General features: G+C 34.8%; 2 protein-coding genes across 3 annotated transcripts; both read right to left on the bottom strand.

Moving 5' to 3' along the window:
• Positions 1-1,501: 1,501 nt before the first annotated feature.
• On the bottom strand, positions 1,502-2,834 carry LOC107924233 (uncharacterized). Its single transcript, XM_016854579.2, has one exon. It carries the CDS (start codon positions 2,059-2,061, stop codon positions 1,744-1,746), a length of 318 nt encoding a protein of 105 aa, XP_016710068.1. The 5' UTR covers positions 2,062-2,834; the 3' UTR covers positions 1,502-1,743.
• A 177-nt stretch (positions 2,835-3,011) lies between these two features.
• LOC107924232 (transcription factor bHLH3) lies at positions 3,012-5,588 on the bottom strand. 2 transcript variants are annotated; one of them, XM_041106113.1, is made up of 2 exons: positions 5,276-5,588; positions 3,012-5,172 (listed from the first exon to the last, which is right to left on the bottom strand). In XM_041106113.1, exon 2 carries the CDS (start codon positions 4,881-4,883, stop codon positions 3,369-3,371), a length of 1,515 nt encoding a protein of 504 aa, XP_040962047.1. In that variant the 5' UTR covers positions 4,884-5,172; positions 5,276-5,588; the 3' UTR covers positions 3,012-3,368. The 2 variants fall into 2 exon arrangements, with proteins under 2 accessions (XP_040962047.1, XP_016710067.2); XM_016854578.2 differs by having other exon boundaries at positions 3,012-5,057; positions 5,276-5,485.
• Positions 5,589-21,777: the final 16,189 nt, after the last annotated feature.

Below are 21,777 nucleotides of genomic sequence, written 5' to 3'. Positions count from 1 at the left end.
AGATCGCTTTACAACTCGAGGTCCAAGTTGGCAGTGATTATATCGTCTCGGGTTGAAGCGTAACTAGGGTTTCAAGGTTGCAAAGGTTATGTTGTATAATTGGAGCCCCAGTTGACAGTTGTTATGTGGGCACGACAACCAATTTTTCCTCATCAAAGAAGCATGCTTTATGAAACCCACACAGAAGTGCGAGGAAGAAAAACGCAGGGGCCTTCCAGTATAATCAAGTAATTTGTGTTGTCCAAGTCCACCATAGGCAATGACCTTGTTAGTAAAACCTGTTACACCCCAATTATGTCACAGGTTATAATAACGGGGTCATCGTCTTTGGTGGACATGGATAAAACAAAATACTTGATTAGACTAAAAGACCACTGTGTTTTTCTTCTTCGTACATTTGTTTGGGTTTTATAAAGCACCAGAAAAAAATTAATTTTCGTGCCCGCATAACCACTGTCAATTGGGGCCCTATTTATGCTCCATCCTTTGACAACATAACCTTTGTAAACTTGAAGCCCTAGTTGCACTTCAACCCCAGACCGTATAATCACTGTCAACTTGAACCTTAAGTTGCAACGTGATTCGGCTTCTCGGGTGATGGTTCCATACTCACGACACCACCGTAAATTCAAACGTTCTTTAAAACTATAACTATGTCTATCTCAAACAGGGACAAGAATAAATTTACAAACTTTTAATTTCGAGCAGCAAGAAAAAAAGAAGAAGAAAAAAAAACAATTACAATATAGCACTATTTTATGTCATATTACATGCAAAAATAATTATATTTATCTAATATGAAAATAAAGTGATGTATTTATTTCTCTAAATATGTATGGTTGAATTACAATAAAAATTTCGTGTATACATTTAAACCGCGATCAAAGTTTCATGTGTATAGTTGCACTAAATCAAAATTCATGTATTAAATTACACATTAAATCAAAATTCATGTGCAACTTTGTATAGATAATATAATTGAAAGATAAGTTTACAGAATTAACTTTTTTTAATAAATTTTATTTTTATCTAAGTCTATTTTTTAATAATAAAATTTTTTATTTAAACCTATAAGCCGAAGTTTAGTGTGTTGATGTTCATCGATTGAGGCTCTCTTTCTCCTATTAATTCTTTGACTTCTTTGTGATGTATTGAGCATTTACTAAACACAAGATGAATTGTGAATAAAACATGCTATTTGTTGAACATGACACATAAATATCGATGCTCCTGCTTTAATATCTAATTCCAATTTTCAATTTCAAGGACAAGAAAATGATTAAATTTAAATAGTCATCAATTGACAATTGAAGCTGTTTAAAGTATATTAAAACCATTTAGGCTTCTAATTTAACTTAATCAAATTCCAACTGTTGTAATTTGTTTTTTTAATGGTGTTATAAGTTATTTATTTGGCACAACACAAAATAATTTTTTCTAACTGTTTGATGTGTTGTTTTCTGCGTTTTGTTCATTAAAATATAAAATAAGCATTCAACATTAGAAATGAAAAGGGTAAAGAAAATGTTTTTTTTTTTAACAAATAATCGATTATATATTTTCAATAAATGTCAATTAAAGTTGGTTCTCAACCAAAAAAAAAGATTATTTGGATTGGCTGTCCCAAGAAAGAATAATGAAAAGAATTTACAAGTATATGATGAAAAAAATACAGAAAGTAGAAAATTTTGATCAGATTAGTATGTATATTTTTGAGTTTTGGATTGCTTAAGTTGTTAGCTATTAAGAGCTCATGTCTTCATCATGAGACCTCTTGGCAGTGGAAGCCACCCCAAACTCAGCCACAACGCCGGGAAATACAGCAGGAGAGTGCATAACATTACCGGCTACGTTAATGACACCCAGCTTGCAGACGCCACCTCCTCTTCCAGGGATGTTGGTGCATGGATTGGGACCCGATGGTGTCACCGGTCCTCGAGGGAGTGATTGAACCACAAGCTCCCCATCCAGTGGCCTCATTGCTCCAACTTGAATCCAAGCTACTAATAACGACAAAACCAATAGAGTTCTGAATAGGTTTTTCCTATTGGAGAATGCCATCCCTTTTTTTGTTTTGGGAAAAAAATATTTTCCTTGTGTATATTTTCAGTGTTTTCTAGCTCGAGTATTGAGGAGAGAGTTGATATGCTGAATTGGCTGAGAATTGTCAAGGGGGTTATGGATTTATAGCAATATATTGAGCCGTGTTCCCCCATGTTTATTCTATGGGTGCGGTTTGACTGCAACCTTAAAGGACTTTTTAATAAAATTTCTGAATTTGACTAAGCCATGGTTTGATGACTGAAACGAGTTGGAACTGATCAACAACACGGCACCTTCACACAGTCGTAAAAGTGGGAAATGTTTGACAATAGTACTTGTTTATTTTGTTTTCAAAAGAATGTAGTCATGGTTTGATCATCTATATCCACCCCCACAAATTATATAATGTGAAAAAAACAAAACAAACTATATTGGAAAGTAGAGAGAATGAAAGAGAGAACATAGTTTTGTTTTTATTGCTAATTGAAATGAAATCATCTGTGCTAATAAATTCGAAAAGAACCTTTTCCTACTCTTGTATGCCTTCAGGTGCAGAGTTTTTGGTTAAAAAAAGAACAAAAAACAAAAAAGGCTTCAAATCAACCCGCAACAGTCTTGGCCAATCTTATTCCAAACTTCAAAATCAAACAACGGCATGAATTTAGAACAAGGCAACGACCGCATCATTTGACAAAACTTTAAAGATTGATTTGAATATTTCAAGTCATTTCCTGAATAAATAACCATACGCTGTTTGAACAATGAAGGGTTCTGACTTCAGAGGCCAGAAAACATGTCTGCATTCACAAGATAGTCACACCTTAAATTTATGGAGCAAGTGGCTGCCTGAGATGGCTGTGCCTACTTTCTTGATGAATTATCATAATCAAGCGTAGGCTTCATCTATTTTTGTTGGCTATTTAACATTTAACTGTTCATATATAGAAAAGTTTAATTCTAGCTCAATATGAGAAGAGGAACTAGAAAAATTATGCAAGGAATACAAATGAAGTGTAATGGTATACAGATTGCAACTTGCAAACCAACACAAGGAAATATAAGCTTCTATGCCACAACCCCTGATAGAATTTCTAATTGGAAGTCTTTAAGATGTAGTACAAGCTAAGAGTGTTCCCTTGTCATGCATCTAATCCATGCACTCTGGGGGGTACATATCTTTTAAAAGAACTAAGGTACATATGATTCATTGAAACAAAAGGCACTAGCCACTAATCTGTTAGTAACTGCAGAATCCCATTTTTCTACAAGTTGATGCACAGCATTCGCTTAGATGCACATTATCAACACAACTGTTACCTGATTGGTCATTTAGATAAAGCATCCAACAGTTTTTCCTTCAATTGTTCGGCAGCACCACCTGGGGCTCCAATGGTGAAGGTGTGGACAATCTTGTCATTATCTGTTGTTGATACGTCAGATTCACGTGCTGTAATTTGATTTTCCTTCAAAGCTTTTAAGACTTTAGAGACTGGGTGAGCATCCAAAGGGTAAAGCATTGTCACAACTGCATCTTCGTGCCTTTGCTGGAAATCTATGTCAGGCATTGACAACTGCTTTTGCCCATTGTTTACCATCTCCTTCTCAGTTTCTAAGACCCTAATCTTCATCTGGAGGTCGGTGATATAGGTAATGGCATCACCAAGCAGAGAAGCCTTGTCCATCTTAGAGATATTAGGGACAACAGCCCTTAATGCATAGAATCGCTGGTTAAGTTTTTCCCGCCTCTGTCGCTCTGCTTCAACATGATTCAATGGTTCTTCTCTCCCATTGGCTGGCTTCCTTCCCCTCTTCCTTGGTTTCCGCTCATCAGGTAAAGAAGGTGAGTCATCTTTAGGATGCTCCACGCCAGAAATTCTTGCTTGTGTATTCAGACCTCCAACAAGCAACTGTGGAAACAACTTTGCTTCACTATCACCTTGACATCCATTAGAAGAGTTACCATAAACTTGATTGGAACCTAGAGCTTGAACGTCGTAAGATTCCAACATGAAGCCTGATTCATCTTCCATTTTTGGAGAGAAGTTAATACTAATCGACTGAGACTTCGAACCACCCAAACTTAGTTCACGTCCAAATATCTTCGGTACAGTTTTTGCCTGTACAGAACTGGATCCACCAAACATAGCACTCACCGTCTCCACAGCATTCTGATCTTCAGGAATCAAATTGATGGATCCAAGCTCAACCACACCAGACTTCACAGGTACAAAAACCACTGTTTGCAATCCAGCAGACCTAGCTAGAAATGATCTTGATTGATAATGATCTGAACAACAATTCGAATCTGAGGACCAAATTGGTTTGCTTGACTTATAGGATTCTGCAGGACCATATGATGCATCACAATGAAATTTAAAGAACATCGAAGTGAGATAAAACATTTCCCTATCTGACACGCCATCCAACTTAGCAGGATAGTTATCCTCCTCTGACCCACCAAAGCATGCACGAAGCTTCTGGAGTACCTGCTTTCTCACCTCATTTATCTTTTCAACCCCTTCCAATTTGGCATCCGCTGAGCAACTTGCATCACCAACTCCACCAAGCTTAAGATCCCGGCAATGCCCATCACCCCAAATCAAGATCGATCCACCAGATTTCAAGCTTGACACTTGCCAGTAAATTGCATAGTTCCAATTTGACCTCTCTACGACCTCGCAAAGCTTTTGTTGCAGACCCAAATAACTAGGTGGTGGAGAGATGAAATCTGACAACATGTTCTTAGAAGCCAACAATATCAAGTAGTCGCAGGCTTCAGTGCCCAAAACAGATTCCACCTTAGCCTTATCTTCCTCATTTGCCCAAAACATTTCACCCATTTCTTTATTACAGTTCAGAATTAGGTAAGGAAAGCCCCAATTATAACAGAGTAGCCAGTAGCTACGACATAAACCCTATAAATTCCTAAACCATAATCAACAGTGCCCATTCAACTCAAGCACTTAAAATATCCCAAAAAAACCACATCTAGCAGCTGAATTAAAATCCTTAACCTGCAATTCGACAAATTTCTTAACTACTTAGCAGATTTTCATCAACATTCAATTTCCAAAACTAACAGCTTCTGAAAAAAAAATCATTCCAATAACTAAATCTCAAAAAAAGAACCTATCAAATAACCAAATCACAAAGCAAATGCAAAAGTCAAAGGCTTTAAAGGTAAGCATAAATATGCGAAACCCAATAAATAAAAGAGAAAAAAAATCCTTACTTGAGATGGAAAACTAGTGGCTTTGAACTTGAGCAAGATTCCCCTGCCTCACCTGACAACAATAAGGCTTTCAGATCTCTCAAAATGTTAGGGTTTCTTCTTCTTCTTCTTCTTTTTGTTTTTTTTTGCAAATTCTATTTATTTAATTTAAAAATTCGGTTCTTATCTCTTAAATTTATCGGCATTTATTGATGCCACGTCAGGGGTCCCAGCATATAAATTGCTTTCCATCTGATTTTTTTAAATAAAATTTTAAAAAATCACTGTCACGTGAAATTAGCGAGAAAAACGCCTGCTTTTTTATATGCTTAAACGTCAATGGAAGAAGGAAAGCGAGTGATTTGTTCAATTTTTTGGGCCATTCTTTGCCCTCTTATTTCATGGGCTGAAACGCCGGAAAGGCCCAACAGTTTTGGCCCCCTTCCATTTCCAGCAAGTAATTAATCCAATTGTATTTTCTTTTTACATTTAATATTAAAACAATTTTTCTTTCAGGTTGAGCAAACCATCATTGGTTGGAAGAACAGATAAAGAGGTCCTTCTTAAAACACTGACTCAGGCTTTACCTTTCTTCTATGTCAGTGTCTTTTTTCTCCCTTCTTAAGTACTTGGGATGATATTGCATAAATTCATCAACTCTTTTTTATGGGATTCATCCAGCATGCACCTTTACATTGGGCATATTGGAAAACGGTATCAAATTAAATGGTGTATAATTGATTTTTTTGGTAGAGTGAAAAAATGGTATAAAGATGATAAAAGAAAGGTTGAGTGCTACCAATAAAAAAAAATTGAATTAAGACGTATGTTGTGTTACATTAATTTAAAGCAATGACTGTGAAAAGCTTATGGCTTAAGTATAGTATTCAAAATTTGAGGGGTCAAAATGTAAACATGAGTAAGTTAAAGATCAAGAATGAAAATAACTCAATTTTTTTATGGCATGGAATTGTCATGCAAGGACTAAATTGAATACGTGTAGAAATAAGAGGGACTAAAATTGAATTTTACCAAAGCGAGTAGTGACTCAAGGATGAGATTTTGAAGAAACATGAAGGGTAAAATAGTCAATACCCAAATTAGATAATTATATGGTATAATAATTAAGGATGAAAAGTGTTGAAATTTGGTTGGTTGAATATTTTATTATTTTATAAGATATTTTAACATTTAATTAATTAATATAAGATATTTTAAGGAAAAATGTAGAAATTTCTTCATCCATCCATTGCTTCTCTTCATTTTTTAACGAAACTCCACTTTTGAATTAATACAAAAAAAAAACGTAAAAAAGTAATTAATACAAAAAAAATTATAAAATAAATCTATAATACAATAAAAACAGAAGAAAAGAAAAACAGTGTACTTTTCCTTCGCTTGTTTTCCTCTCTTTTCTATTTCCCTTCTATATTCTTCTTACCCACCTTCAAAAGGTACATAAAAAAAGAGACAAGTGTAGTAACATGGATAGGCATGTCTATAATACAGCCAATATGTCTTATTTAAATATTTTTTATGTGCAATAATATTTATTTTGTTTAGGTAGAAAAGAAGAAAATAATACCATATATATAATTATAAATACAGAAAATTTATATGTTGGGTAGATTCATTGGTGGTGAGTGGAATAAGAAGTAAGAAAAAGAGTGATTGCCTGAAGATGAAATTCCATACAAGCTTACGTTCAGATGTCAAAGAAAGTGGAAATAGAAACACTTGGATAGATTTGAAACATATTCCATCCCTCGATTAGTATTAATTCCTTTTTGACTAGCTGTGTTTCAACTTTGGAAGTGCGTTTCTCATTATATATATATGTTTATCTCAATAGAAACATTCTTCTTCTTCCCCCCTTTCCACTATTGAAGTTTTAACATTCTCATTTCGCATGGGGTAAAGCTGCTTTGGTTGTGGAACCCGATTCTTCTATTGCTATTCAACCCTGGAGGCTGTGGCAAAGTTTCCAGGAAATATCTCTTATTTGTGCGTGGCACCTTTTGTTTGTTGTTTGCTGCTCTCTTACTCTACTGACTTGTTTCCTTGGCTTGAACCATCTCCTCCTCCATATGTATCCTCCAAATTTTATGTATGTTTCATTTGCTATTTTGCTTCACTTTTTCCTTTCAACATGTAATAACTTAATGTTCTGAATACATATCGACTTCAATTTTGAAACACTTTAAACCTATGCTATACAGCTTTATCCATTCAGCTTGTGAATCAACGGTTAATTATATTTTATTATAAAATTAAATAAATTTATAATAAAATGAGAGACATCAATATGAAAGAACAATTCTTTTTGTAAGTCTATTTATTGGATTTCAATCACTACAAGTTACAAATATTTAAATAAGAAAATTAAGCTACGGCTATAATTTTCTTAATTTTTTTTACGAATATAAAAAATAAGTTTTTAGAATTATGAGACTTGAAATGCCATACATTTATGAAAATATTTACAATATTAGATGCATTGTTCATACATAAGTCTCATGCACCATCAATAGATATTAATACAATATATCATCATTAAATTAAATAAAAAAATGGAAGACCTGTAAATAGATACTCACAATTTTATTTAAATATAATTAAACATTAAAGGTAAGTGCTACAAATAAATATTAACATCTCTCGTATTTACGATCTTGGGTTTAAGAGTTTAGAGTTTAAGATCTCGGGATAGAGTATGAAGTTTAAGGTATTAAATTTAGGGTTTTAGCATTTATTTATAATTAATTATATTTAAATAAAATGATTAATATTTATTTACATGACATCTACTGTTTTTTCTTTTATTTAACCATAAAGTGTTATGTTATTATTTATAAATTATGCAAAAAGACTTACACGGTTAAAGAAAAACAAAATAATAAGTATGCTGCAAAATATTAATTTGAGCCAAGAACTAAATCGTAAAGATATGAAAAGTTTTGTAGTCCAAATGTAAATATTTAAAAATTTAAGGGATTAAAATATAAATATGAAAAAAATGAAGGGCCAATAATGCAAATATATTAAGGGTGGAAGAGTATAGAAAATAAGAAAAATGGATGAATAAGGACTAGATTGAATAAATGGAGAATTATGAGAGACTAAATTATAATTTTATCAAAATAAGTGATAATTCAAGAATAAAATTTTTAAAGATTATAAAGGCAAAATGGTGAATTAGCATGAGATATTTTAATGATATTTTAAAATAAATAATTAGATAAATGTTATAATATTATGATATTTAATAAATTTTGTTGTCTTCAATTGAGTAACATGTTTTAATGAACAATTCATAAATTCAATGAATACTAAAATGGTCTTGAATAATCAAATAATATAATAAATGGTCTTCAATTGAGTAACATGTTTGACAGCAATGCTAAACACTCAAATTTTAAACTAAACTTTTCAAAAGCACTTTTCAAAAGCAATGAAGAACTGGCCTTGAGTCTGATTTTTCTTTAAAAAAAGCCACATTATAAAATTACATCAAATGTGAAATTTAATATCTCCATCACTTAGTGTAATTTAAATAGATATTAAAACTAGATTGAATTGAGAACCAATTGAAGTATTGAGTTGAAGAGAGATATCTGATCGGTTGATTTGTGAACTATAAATGACTTGTTGGATCAAGCTAAAAAACCAGTTTGAATCGAGAATTAAATCGATTTTTAAAAAATATTTTTAATAATTTATTTTAATCAAACCGTATAAACTAATTAGATCGACCGAATAGATAAAGTGGTGGCTTGATCGTTCAACCATAATTAGTCTGGTTCTAAAAAACCTCGATAATTCAAGAATCTATAGAAATATTAGAAGGGTATCAAATACAAACTTTTTAAAACTTTTATTGTTTAGCAAAATAGTAGAGAGAAATATAAAAGAAATTAAGAAAGGGAACTAAAACAGATATATGTTATAGATTTGTTATGAAAGATACAAGCATCAAAGTATTAAGACAAACCTAGAAGAGTTGTTCAGGGACGATTGCACAACCTCCTTGAAAGGAAATAAGAAATATATATGTATATATATATGGATTATTTCCAACCCGAAGTTCAACAGAAACCATGATTCGTGGGCAGAGAAGTTCATTTAATGTGAGGGTGGACAGTAAGGAGGGATGTATCCTTCATTATCACAACCAGGGATGGGTGGTCGGGAGTGATCATCAGGAACCACGCTACCTGCAGCTTGACAAGCAATAATTAGGAGCAAGGCAATAGCAAACAATTTGACTGCACTACGGATTATTGTGTTTGTGAACAGGTACGCCATTGCTTTTTTTTTTTTTAAGGAAGGAGAGGAAGGAATTTAAGCAAGGATTAGATACTGTAAATGTATATATTAACCTTTTCTTTTTCTTTCTAGTGTCGAGTGCGTGTAGAAAACTAGAGGAAGGGGGGGTTAAATAGAAAAACTGGTCCTATATATGAACAAATTAACCAAGTTTTTGATGAGGAAGCTACCAACCTGGGTGAGTTGAGAATTTAATAAGAAGGGTAATTAGGAGGAAAAACCTAACAAGTGGTGCATGCAGACCTGCCTACCTATGCTCGACAGATATCGATTCTATATTCAATTCTTATAAATAGATAGAGACTTTGAAAAAGTAAAGAGTAATGTCATTGCTTTCAATTTAGGTTTTCAAATTTCATTTATTCCCTTTGACATTTGAAGCAAAGGGCATCATAGTATACTAATGCCATTACGACCCAATTAGTTGGTCAATGATCAGTAGCAGTTTTTCTGAGAATATATTATGAGTCTGGTTTGGGTTCCCTTCCGGGGTCAAGGATTTATTGTATTTTCATAGAATATTACATAATTTCCGCATTGTATTTGTAACGTGCATGTAGAGAAGGTTAAACTTCCAAAGTCCCAACATTTGAACCATGTTGAAGTTTCAAATTTGGTTGTAGTAGACATGAATCTATGATTTGAGTTAATATCTCTGATTTGAAGTTAAATGCTTTGATTTCTAACAATTCAACTCTATTTGTTTTATGTTTATACTCACTTATAATCTAATAATAGTAATCAATTTTTTTTAATATATAAGTTTTAAAAATTATTTAATAAATTAATTATTAGCAAGTGGAGTCAAATTCGATTTTAGTTTGAATTTGAGCTGACCCCACCAACAATGGCTAAGCCAATTAAATGTTTTATTTATAATTAACAAGGTTTTTATTAAGTTGGATAATCCATAGTTTGACTATGAAAACAGTAAAAAAGATTATGGTTATTCCAAAGTAATCTTTTCTGTTTTGTGTGTTTTTACCAGCTTCGCTTCAGACTAATTTTATATCTTTTTTCTCCTTACTTGCTTCTGATTAAATTAAGCACCCAATCCAATTTATTGCCTTCTTAAATCCAAATATAATGATAGAAATTTATGTTTTATTCAACAAATTATTTTATGATCTATGTTTATTATTAATAAAAATGTATTCATATCATCATTTTTCCTTCCAATTAATTATATCTACACTTAGACTAAACCTTCAAATCACCATTTTTTTTTCTAGAAAAGCAGAATTACCATATTCTCCACCATTTGAAAATATGAAGGATTGCTAATACAACTTTGAATTTATTCCACAAAATCCAATTCTTAGCAATGGATTACCAATTGTTGGGAAGAAACCGAACAACCGAAACAAAGCGAAAGCACAACCGGTGTTCTTTCTCTCCTTATAACTCCTGTAAAAATTATGGCAAGCACAATAGCACAAGATATGTTCTCTAGCAACCTTAATCAACCACAAATCAACTAATGCAACCACAACAAAAATAAATAGAGACACCGATATTTTTACGTGGAAAACCCCTTTAAATCAAGGGTAAAAAAACCACGGGACTTTAGAGTCCGATAAAGAGCTCCACTATCATTAAATGTTCGGCTACAAGATCACAATATCAAGCCTACAACAAGCATTCAACTCCGACAAGGCTAACAATATGTAATCTTTAGCAAAAGAGAGAAAAATGAGAGAACATCACCAAAAAAAACGTAGCTGCTGAAAAATGGGTATTTCCGACGCTACAAGACTCGGATGAAAGATCCGACCGTACAAAGTCAAGAACACCTTATCACCTAGCTGCTGTCCAAAAATCAGCTCAATCGAACCACGGATGGACCTTCGATCGAGGAGTTGATCACTGCTGCACCAAGCTTGAAAAAAAAATTGATTTTTTTTTATTCTCTTTTTCTCCAACGAGCTTTTTTTTTTTAATCTCACTCTCTGTTTTTCTCTCTTTTAAATTGAGAATTTGACACTCAATAATAATAGAGAGACAAAACATTATGGCATAAAATATGGGTTTCCCACATAGTGGGACCCATACCCAACAAATCTCCCCCTCCAACTATGTGGGGAATGCCTCCATACCGGAGGTCAAACAACATGCTTCAAACTTTCCTCTTGGTAAGGCCTTCGTCAACATATCAGCACCATTATCATTAGTGTGTATCTTCTCAAGCTCTAACAGCTTAGCTTCAAGAACATCTCGTATCCAATGGTACCTCACATCAATATGCTTAGATCTAGCATGAAAAGTTGAGTTCTTACCAAGATGAATAGCACTCTGGCTATCACAGTACAGGACATACTTCTCCTGAGTAAAACCAAGCTCATGCACAAACTTCTTCATCCAAAGCATCTCCTTACACGCTTCGGTTGCTGCAATGAACTCTGATTCGGTGGTGGACAATGCAACACACTTTTGCAGTCTCGATTGCCATGCCACAGCTCCCCCTGCATAAGTGATTAAGTAACCTGAAGTAGATCTCCTCGAGTCAATGTCTCCGGCCATGTCTGAATCTGTATACCCAACAAGAACAGGTTTCTCATTGCCGAAACAAAGTTTCATGTTGGAAGTGCCACGAAGATATCTCATAATCCACTTCACTGCATTCCAATGCTCTCTGCCTGGATTAGAAAGAAACCGACTAACTGTACCAACGGCATAAGCCAAGTCTGGTCTCGTGCAAACCATTGCGTACATCAAACTACCCACGGCTGAAGAGTAAGGAATTTTCTGCATCTCTTCCTTCTCCTTTTCTGTGGAAGGACTATGCTTAACACTCAATCTAAAGTGCATAGCAAAGGGAGTATTCACCGCTTTAGCTTTGTCCATACTAAACCTTTGAAGTACTTTCTCAATGTACCTCTCTTGTGATAACCATAATTTCTTGGCCTTTCTATCACGTGTCAGTCTTATGCCAAGAATTTGCTTTGCTGGCCCCAAATCCTTCATTGCAAAGGATTTACTCAACTCTTGTTTCAACTTCTCAATTCTAGAAGCATTCTGACCAACAATAAGCATATCATCAACATAGAGTAAAAGAATAATAAAATCATCACCAGAGAATCTCTTAACAAACACACAATGATCAGAAGTAGTCTTCTTGTAGCCTTGCTCCCCCATAACAGACTCAAACTTCTTGTACCATTGCCTTGGAGCTTGCTTCAAACCATACAAGCTCTTCTTCAATCTGCACACATAGTCCTCTTTCCCTTGTGCAACAAAACCCTCTGGCTGCTCCATGTAAAGCTCTTCTTCCAAGTCACCATGAAGAAAAGCAGTTTTCACATCCATTTGTTCAACCTCTAGGTCATAACAACCTGCCAAACTCAGTATAGTTCTGATAGAGGACATCTTCACAACCGGAGAAAATATTTCTTCAAAATCAACCCCCTTTTTCTGAGTATAACCCTTGACGACCAATCTAGCTTTGTATCGTGGAGATGAAGACTTCTCTTCTTGCTTCAACCTGTAAACCCACCGATTCTTCAAAGCTCTTTTGCCCTTAGGCAGTTTCACCAATTCAAAAGTATGGTTCTCATGCAATGATTGAAGTTTGCCTTTCATCGCTTCAACCCACTGATCTTTGCATTCACTCTCCATAGCCTCTTCATAACATTCAGGTTCTCCCCCATCAGTCAAAAGAACATATTCATCAGGAGAATACCTGACAGAAGATCGTCGATCTCTGGAAGACCTTCGAAGTGGAACTGCTGGTGGAGCTATAGGTGCTTGTTGTTGATCATTCACAACATCATCCATGGGAGTATCAAAGTCACCTATAGTCTGATAGTCACCACTAACATCACCATGCACATCATCCTGGATAGGATCTGGTGAAGAGTCTAGGGGAACCGGATTCACATCGATCAAGTCACCACTACCTTGTGAATCCATTTTCTCCGTCTTATCAATGTCATCAATGGTCTGATCCTCAATGAAGACAACATCTCTGCTTCTCACGAGTTTCTTCTGAACTGGATCATAGAGTCTATAACCAAACTCACCATCTAGACCATAACCAATAAAAATGCATTGTCGAGCCTTGGCATCCAACTTGGATCTTTCATCCTTTGGAACATGAACAAATGCTTTACAACCGAACACACGTAGGTGATCATATGACACATCTTTACCAAACCAAACTCTATCTGGCACATCACCTTTCAAAGGAACACTAGGAGACAGATTTATCACATGTGTCACTGTATTCAAAGCTTCAGCCCAAAATGATCTTGGTAACTTTGCATCTGACAACAAACATCTGACTCTCTCAATCAATGTTCGGTTCATTCTTTCAACTAACCCATTTAACTGTGGAGTCTTTGGTGGTGTTCTCTGATGTCTGATTCCCTGTCGCAGACAATACTCATGAAACGACCCTGTGTACTCGCCACCATTATCAGTACGAATGCACTTCAACTTCTTCCCAGTTTCCCTTTCAACTGATGCTTGAAACTGTTTAAACACCTCAAAGACTTGATTTTTAGACTTTAAAGTGTAAACCCATAGCTTTCTTGAACAATCATCAATGAAAGTCACAAAGTAAAGTGCACCCCCATGTGATCTTACTTTTATCGGACCACAAACATCTGAATGGACCAACTCTAGCAACTCTGATTTCCTATGAGGAGGATGGCTTCTAAATGAAACTCTTTTCTGCTTTCCTGCTAGACAATGAGCACAATTCTTCAGTGTAGTATTCTTTAAACCCGAAAGTTGATTCTTCTTCGCTAAACAGCTAAGCCCCTTCTCACTCATGTGACTGAGTCGTTTATGCCACAACTCAGTTGAGTTGTCATTCAGTGTCACATTCACCATCTCTCGAGAAGTCAAAGCTTGCATCAAGTACAAATTTGAGCTCTTCTTTCCTCGAGCCACAACCAAAAAGCCTTTAGTCAGCTTCCACTGCCCTTCACTGAAGATGTTACAGAATCCCTCATCATCAAGCTTTCCTACAGAAATCAAATTCAAACGGACATCCGGTGCATGTCTGACATCCTTGAGAGTTAACTTTGTTCCATTGTTACTTACCAAGCTAACATCTCCCATACCAATAACTGAAACCAAACCATCATTACCCATCTTCAATACCCCAAAATCACCAGGAGTATAAGATGTGAAGAATTCCTTCCTCGACGTGACATGAAGTGATGCACCAGTATCAATCACCCAACTAGTCTCGTCGCATGCTAGGTTGACCAAATTCTCATCACAAATAACTAACAAATCTTCACGAGTAACAGTAGCAACACGCTCGGATTTTTTATCGTCATTCCGGTCGTGTTTATCACCACCACCTTTGTTCTCTTTCTTCCACTTGAAGCAATATTTCTTGATATGACCTTTCTTACCACAATGATGACACTCAAGATTCTTGTATCTCGATCTTGACTTGCTTCGGCTTTTATCTCTACCCTTTCCATCTTTGTCTCTGTTTCTCCCCCTGTTCTCGATAACCAACACCTCGGACTGTGATGTAGAACCCTGAGATCTTCTTCTAACCTCTTCATTCAACACACCACTCTTAGCCAAATCCAAAGTAATAATACCCTGTGGGGCAGAATTAATGAGTGAGACTCGAAAGGTCTCCCAAGAGTCTGGTAGAGTAGCAAGCAACCAAAGTCCTAAAATCTCGTCATCAAATTTGACACCCATACCAAGCAACTGATTCATCATACTCTAAAATTCACTAACATGGTCAGCTATAGACATTCCTTCTTTATATTTCAGCGCCATCATTTTCTTCAGCAAAAATAACTTGTTATTGCCCGACCTCGAAGCATACAAGCTTTCAAGCTTCTCCCACAATGTTCGAGCATGTGTCTCCTGATCAATGTGATTGTAAACATTTTCTTCAACAAATTGCCGAATAAAGCCACACACTTGTTGATGCTCAAATTCCCATTCTTCATCACTTTTCGAATCGGGTTTTTGAGTAGTAAAGACCGGAAGATGCAAAGCCTTCACAAACAACAAGTCCTTCATTTTATTCCGCCAAAGTTGATAATTTGTGCCATTCAACATAATCATCTTGCTCGTATTAATTTCCATAATTATCTGACACAATAACCAAGCTCTGATACCAGTTTGTTGGGAAGAAACCGAACAACCGAAACAAAGCGAAAGCACAACCGGTGTTCTTTCTCTCCTTATAACTCCTGTAAAAATTATGGCAAGCACAATAGCACAAGATATGTTCTCTAGCAACCTTAATCAACCACAAATCAACTAATGCAACCACAACAAAAATAAATAGAGACACCGATATTTTTACGTGGAAAACCCCTTTAAATCAAGGGTAAAAAAACCACGGGACTTTAGAGTCCGATAAAGAGCTCCACTATCATTAAATGTTCGGCTACAAGATCACAATATCAAGCCTACAACAAGCATTCAACTCCGACAAGGCTAACAATATGTAATCTTTAGCAAAAGAGAGAAAAATGAGAGAACATCACCAAAAAAAACGTAGCTGCTGAAAAATGGGTATTTCCGACGCTACAAGACTCGGATGAAAGATCCGACCGTACAAAGTCAAGAACACCTTATCACCTAGCTGCTGTCCAAAAATCAGCTCAATCGAACCACGGATGGACCTTCGATCGAGGAGTTGATCACTGCTGCACCAAGCTTGAAAAAAAAACTGATTTTTTTTATTCTCTTTTTCTCCAACGAGCTTTTTTTTTTTTAATCTCACTCTCTGTTTTTCTCTCTTTTAAATTGAGAATTTGACACTCAATAATAATAGAGAGACAAAACATTATGGCATAAAATATGGGTTTCCCACATAGTGGGACCCATACCCAACACCAATTACCGAACCCGAACTTCTCAAAACTGAGAATTTTTTTTTCCTTTTTCTAAATTTTGATAGATTGTTTGCAAGAGATGAAAAAAATGATAATACGGAGGTTTAGTCAAATTATTTATATCATGATAAAAACCATAATTGATATGATAAAGAAAAAGTAAAAAAGAAAAAAAAACGTTTAAATAGTAAGTCTGTCACCATCAAACAAAAAGGCCACCCATGAGCTCTCATTTCCAAAATAACTGTTTGGACAAGCACATACCATCCGTTATCCAAATCTTTGAGCTCCATTGGAAACATGAAGTTATTTTTGGTCATCAAACATCATGTGGGCTCAACCGTTTTACCCGATCAAGTTAGAATGAATGACAAGATCTGTCCTGTCACAGACATTCTCGTCCCATTGAGGACATCCCCCTCACACTCCGTAATGATGGTTAGATGACAAGTCCAACACGTTAACATCATCTTGCATGGGACCCTTGTCTATAACTACTTCTAGGAACAACGAGGAGGGGATCAACTCTTCAAGAATACCAAACTTATACTCTATCAACATACCTTCAACTCCCAACCTTAGCATTTTCAACACCTTCACTCTCCATAACATTTGCCTCTTCGCCTCAATTGGGTGAACCAACCTCCTTGTGAACTACGCCACACTTAGATATAGGGGGAACCCCCCATTCAACCTTATGTTGGGCACTGAAGCTGCGAAACCAATCGAGATTGGCCTTAACACACACCGAGTGGTTCGCCATGCGGACCAAACCATCGAAGTAAGGGAACAAGAATCTATTCAGATGGTGGTACGAGCTCAACAAGTGACATAGTACTACAATTTAAGGGTTTACAGTAGACAGTACCAGGTAGGGGACTTGGTGATGCGGAATGTGTAAGCTAGCTAGCTAGCCGGTCAAAGGGAAAAGTTGCTAGCCACTTGGGAAGGACCCTATCAGGTGATAGTAGTATTAGGATGCGAAACATACAAACTTGAATGGCTAGACGGAACCCGCATACCACTTACATGGAATGTTCGCAACCTTCGTAAATTCTATGCATAAAAGTTGTAAGCCTCGTATTTTAAAAGTTATTATTTTATTTTATCTATTCCTATACTTTCCTTATGATAGTGCAAATACAATGGATATTGGTATAGTTACATGTATTGTGTTAACTTTCTTTAAAGAATATATTATGTCTTTCAGTAACTTAATCCCTTCCATTTTCTACAAATGTCATACTTCCCATGTAATTCTATAAAAGTCAAGGGTAATGCGATAGATAAATATATATTTTTTTGCTTTTTGTAAGCTTCCCCCATGCATTTGGAGCAGGGCCATTATTACTACTTTTCGTAAGCCTCCCCCATGCGTTTAAGAGCAAGGCCATTATTACTACTTTTTGTAAGCCTCCCTCAATGCATCTGGGACTAGGGCCATTATTACTACTTTTCGTAAGCCTCTCCATGCATTTGGGAGCAAGGCCATTATTATTACTTTTAGTAAATTCTCCCCATGCGTCTAGGAGCAGAGTTATAATTTTTACTTTCTATAGGCCTCCCCTATGCGTTTGGAAGTAGGGTTATAATTTTTTTTAATTTTTGTAAGCCTCCCCCTACGCGTCTGGGAGTAGGGCCATTATTACTACTTTCCATAAGCCTCATTCATGAATCTGAGAGCAGGGACATTATTTCTACTTTTCGTAAGTTCTCTCCATATGTCTAGGAGCAATGTTATAATTTTTACTTTCCGTAAGCCTCCCTCATGCATCTAAGAGCAAGGTCATAATACTTATCTTTTTTTTTTACTCCAAAATACGTTTATGTTAAACAAACAAACCACCTATATGCAAGACTTATGAGCAATATTGTTGCAAAGGATAAAATCCCAACAATTAATACTTAGTATAAATTGCAATAAATATTTAGAAGGAGCAACCTTATAGCTATTCATATTGCAAAGAAATCAAGAGCGAAAATATTGGCAATTTATGAAGAAATGATTTATATTACTACCATGCATACCACTCGTAATAGAGACAACAATGAAGCAATAAAACCAAAGCACTGAGAGAAAAATGGAAACTTCCATTACTATGAAAAACATATTACAAAAACAAAATTAATTCTCAACATTACAACCCCTAAACACCTTCAATAGGCTCCTTACTAGGTGGATCCTAGCCACCAAGTGCGGTATTGATTTCCCCTCCCGCTGCATCATAATTCCCTCTATTGCTTGGTATAGTTGAAAAGTGAAAGGAAAAAAATAAAACAATTGAAAAATGTATACTTTGAACTAACATACACTTCTCTCCCATTTTCTCTTTTCTCATCATTCCAATTTGAAAGAATTGATTTTTATGCTGTGAAAATAGAATGTCGATAATGACAATGTATCACAAAGAAAAGAAAGAAAAATAGAACACAGAATTTTACGTGGAAACCCTTTCGGGAAAAAACCCACGGGCAGAGGAGAAGAAAATTTACTATATCGAATTCAAATGATACAAGATGTGAGACAACTACGTCTATTTATAGGTTAATTTGTAAAACCATATTCTAAACAAAGTCAAATAGAAATAATGCAGTAAGGTTAAAACACCTTATTCTAATCAACATCAAATGGAGGTAGTATACTTATATTTTATTTTTGATGTAGATCCCCCGATCTTGCCACTTATATTTTATATTAACAAGAATTTGGGTCACATATCTTTAACATATGCAATAGGATGAAAAATGATCACCCTCCTATTTTCTTTCCTCTTACTTTTCTTCCCAACCAAATACACTCCAAATTTATTTTCTTTCACTTTTCCATTCTTTTCTTCCATCCCTCCACTTTTCCACCTAACCAAACACACTCTTAATGATTCGCTAGCTTACTCATTGGCTGAGCCTTTTATGTTATTTGGATTGGAGTTTATGTTTGTTGATTTTATATTTAAACCCGCATAATTTAAATATTAACACCCTTCATAAAATTCTTAATTGTTAGGTTTGCTTCCTATGGTGTTCCAAAGCACCAATTAAAATAAAGAGATAAACTAGGAAGAGCAACAATTAATGTTTTAATTTATATAAATAACATTATCTCCTCCATATAATTAAGTACAAAAGAAAATAGTATAGAGAAACTTTTTGTAAAAAAGAGTAGAATAGTCTAAAAAAAATTGCTTGTCCGATACATTTAAATTAAAACACCACGTTTCTAATGTGATCTATACCTCTTAATTTGATGCAATATCTCCACTAAGGTATGATGGAAGTGACAACAAAAATAGCAATAGCAATAGCAGTAGAACAACAACAATAATAGTAAAGAATTAGCAAATCGAACCTTCTGAAAGACAACAGCTAGCCCAAAACAGTTATTATAGCCTATGTAAAATATTAGGACGACAGACGTAATCTATATAGGTATATAGATATAGATATAGATATAGATATAGATGATTATCAATTAAATTTATGAATTTATATTTAATTTGGCATATAAATTTGTATACACAATTAATCGTGTTATGTTATCTAATAAAAAATATAATTATTCATATAATTTTAAAAACTCTTGTATGATTTATTGAGGATTTATATATAAAATATTGAATACAAATACTAAATATGTAACGCCCCAGAATTTTTATTTTTGTTCTTGCGAAGGTGTGACATAACTGTGTATCTGCTTCAGCGGTTAAGTGTTCTGGGTGTGTGAGAAGCAAATTTTGGTATTTTTATGAATAAGCCCTATATTTGGTCATTAGGTTTTTAAGTAAAAGTTGGTAAATAATTAATAGAATGGGTCTGTTGGTTTGGTGGATAAGTAGAGTGGTGGTGTGAAGGAGGTCTTGTGTTCAATTCTTTGTGATGGCTTGGAGACAATATTTTTGCTCCAATTTCGGCTAAAAGTTGTGTTGGGGCAAAATTTTGAGTAGTTGTGTTTTAGTGGGTTAATAGGAAGTGATTTTAGGAGATAATGGGGGAGAGGTTATCAGAAAATAATTTGATTATCTTTTTGTTGTAGAAAAAAAGTAGAGTTTCGGTTTTCTCTCTAATTACCTAATTTTTTTTTGAAGTTTTCTTCTTCTTTTTCCCTCCTCTGTCGATTCTTTCCCCTAGTTGCTGCCGAAATTTCCATTATTTTTTCCCCTTCCATTTCTTTCTTTATTTTCTAATTGATTTGGTTGTTCATCGTTGGTTGCGTGTGTTCGGTAAGTAACACTTTTGTCTATTGTTAATCATTCTTGATTAATCTCTGAAAGGGAGATTCCTTTTTGGTGTTTAGGAGCTAATCAAGGGGATGGTGGTTTTGAATCGACGCTATAATTGTGCGAAGTCGTGGTTACTCAAGCGAGATAAGTGTTTTGTTACGTTTTTAGTCGAGTTCCTTCCAAAATTGGTTGATTAAAAATGAATTAAGTGATTAATCTAGAGATTTGTTGGTCGGTTTTTTGGCTCTGAAGGCTTAGGAGTGCTTACGCATTAGAAACGATACCAGGTGTGTACCCGAAACGCAAAAAATGGGATTTGGCGAAAAGCCGAAATTACTTGCTGTCGAGAAATAAGATAAATAAGAGAAAATGATGTGCAAAATTGTAGAGAAAGGAAATAAGGGTGTTATAAACTTAGAAATCAACATTCTGCACTAAAATAGTTTTGGACAAAGGCAGTAGCCTAAATTTGAAAAATCATCAAAAATAGTGGAAATTGAGTTAGAGGTTAAATAAAATGCGAAATTAAATTTTATTGAGTCTAGTTTCTCATGGAAGAAAGAATGTAAGTAATGAAATTGTGAGTTATGAGGTATAATGAATTTTGTGAGGCAAGGTCAGAATGGGTTCGGGTTCCCCTGTTCTAACTTTGGAAAAATCATCGAAAATTGTAAAAAAATAATTAGGGGCTTAAATTTATATGTTTAAATCCTTAACGAGTTTGTTTTTAAGAGAAACAAACAGAAACATCATTCAAATCTCGTACTAAGAGATAAATAATTTTTAGTAAGGAAAGGCTGAAGCTGTCAAACAACAGAATTAGGATAGATTTGAAGATTTTACTGTACTTATTTGATAAAATATAAAATCTAAAACTTTTATGGCAGAAAGGTATTTGAGCCTAGTTTCGAAAACATCAAGCGAATCTTAATTTAGAATTCTGTAGCTCAAGATATAAATAATTTAGTGACAATGACTCAAGTAGATAACTTTGAATGAACATATAAATAAGTAGTGAAAACATATATGAATATTTAGCTAGCATGGATTACATTAAAAATGGATCGCACAACCAAGGCCAGTTTGGGCCGAGTGGGCCACACGGGCACACACGAGCATGTGGGCCCATTTTTACCGAAATGTTTCTAAGGTTTCA

Source organism: Gossypium hirsutum, chromosome D11 (genome assembly GCF_007990345.1).
Source record: "Gossypium hirsutum isolate 1008001.06 chromosome D11, Gossypium_hirsutum_v2.1, whole genome shotgun sequence".
In the NCBI taxonomy this organism is placed as follows: domain Eukaryota; kingdom Viridiplantae; phylum Streptophyta; class Magnoliopsida; order Malvales; family Malvaceae; genus Gossypium; species Gossypium hirsutum.
The sequence above is the reverse complement of the archived record's forward strand: the minus strand, read 5'-3'. Positions and strand labels throughout refer to the sequence as shown.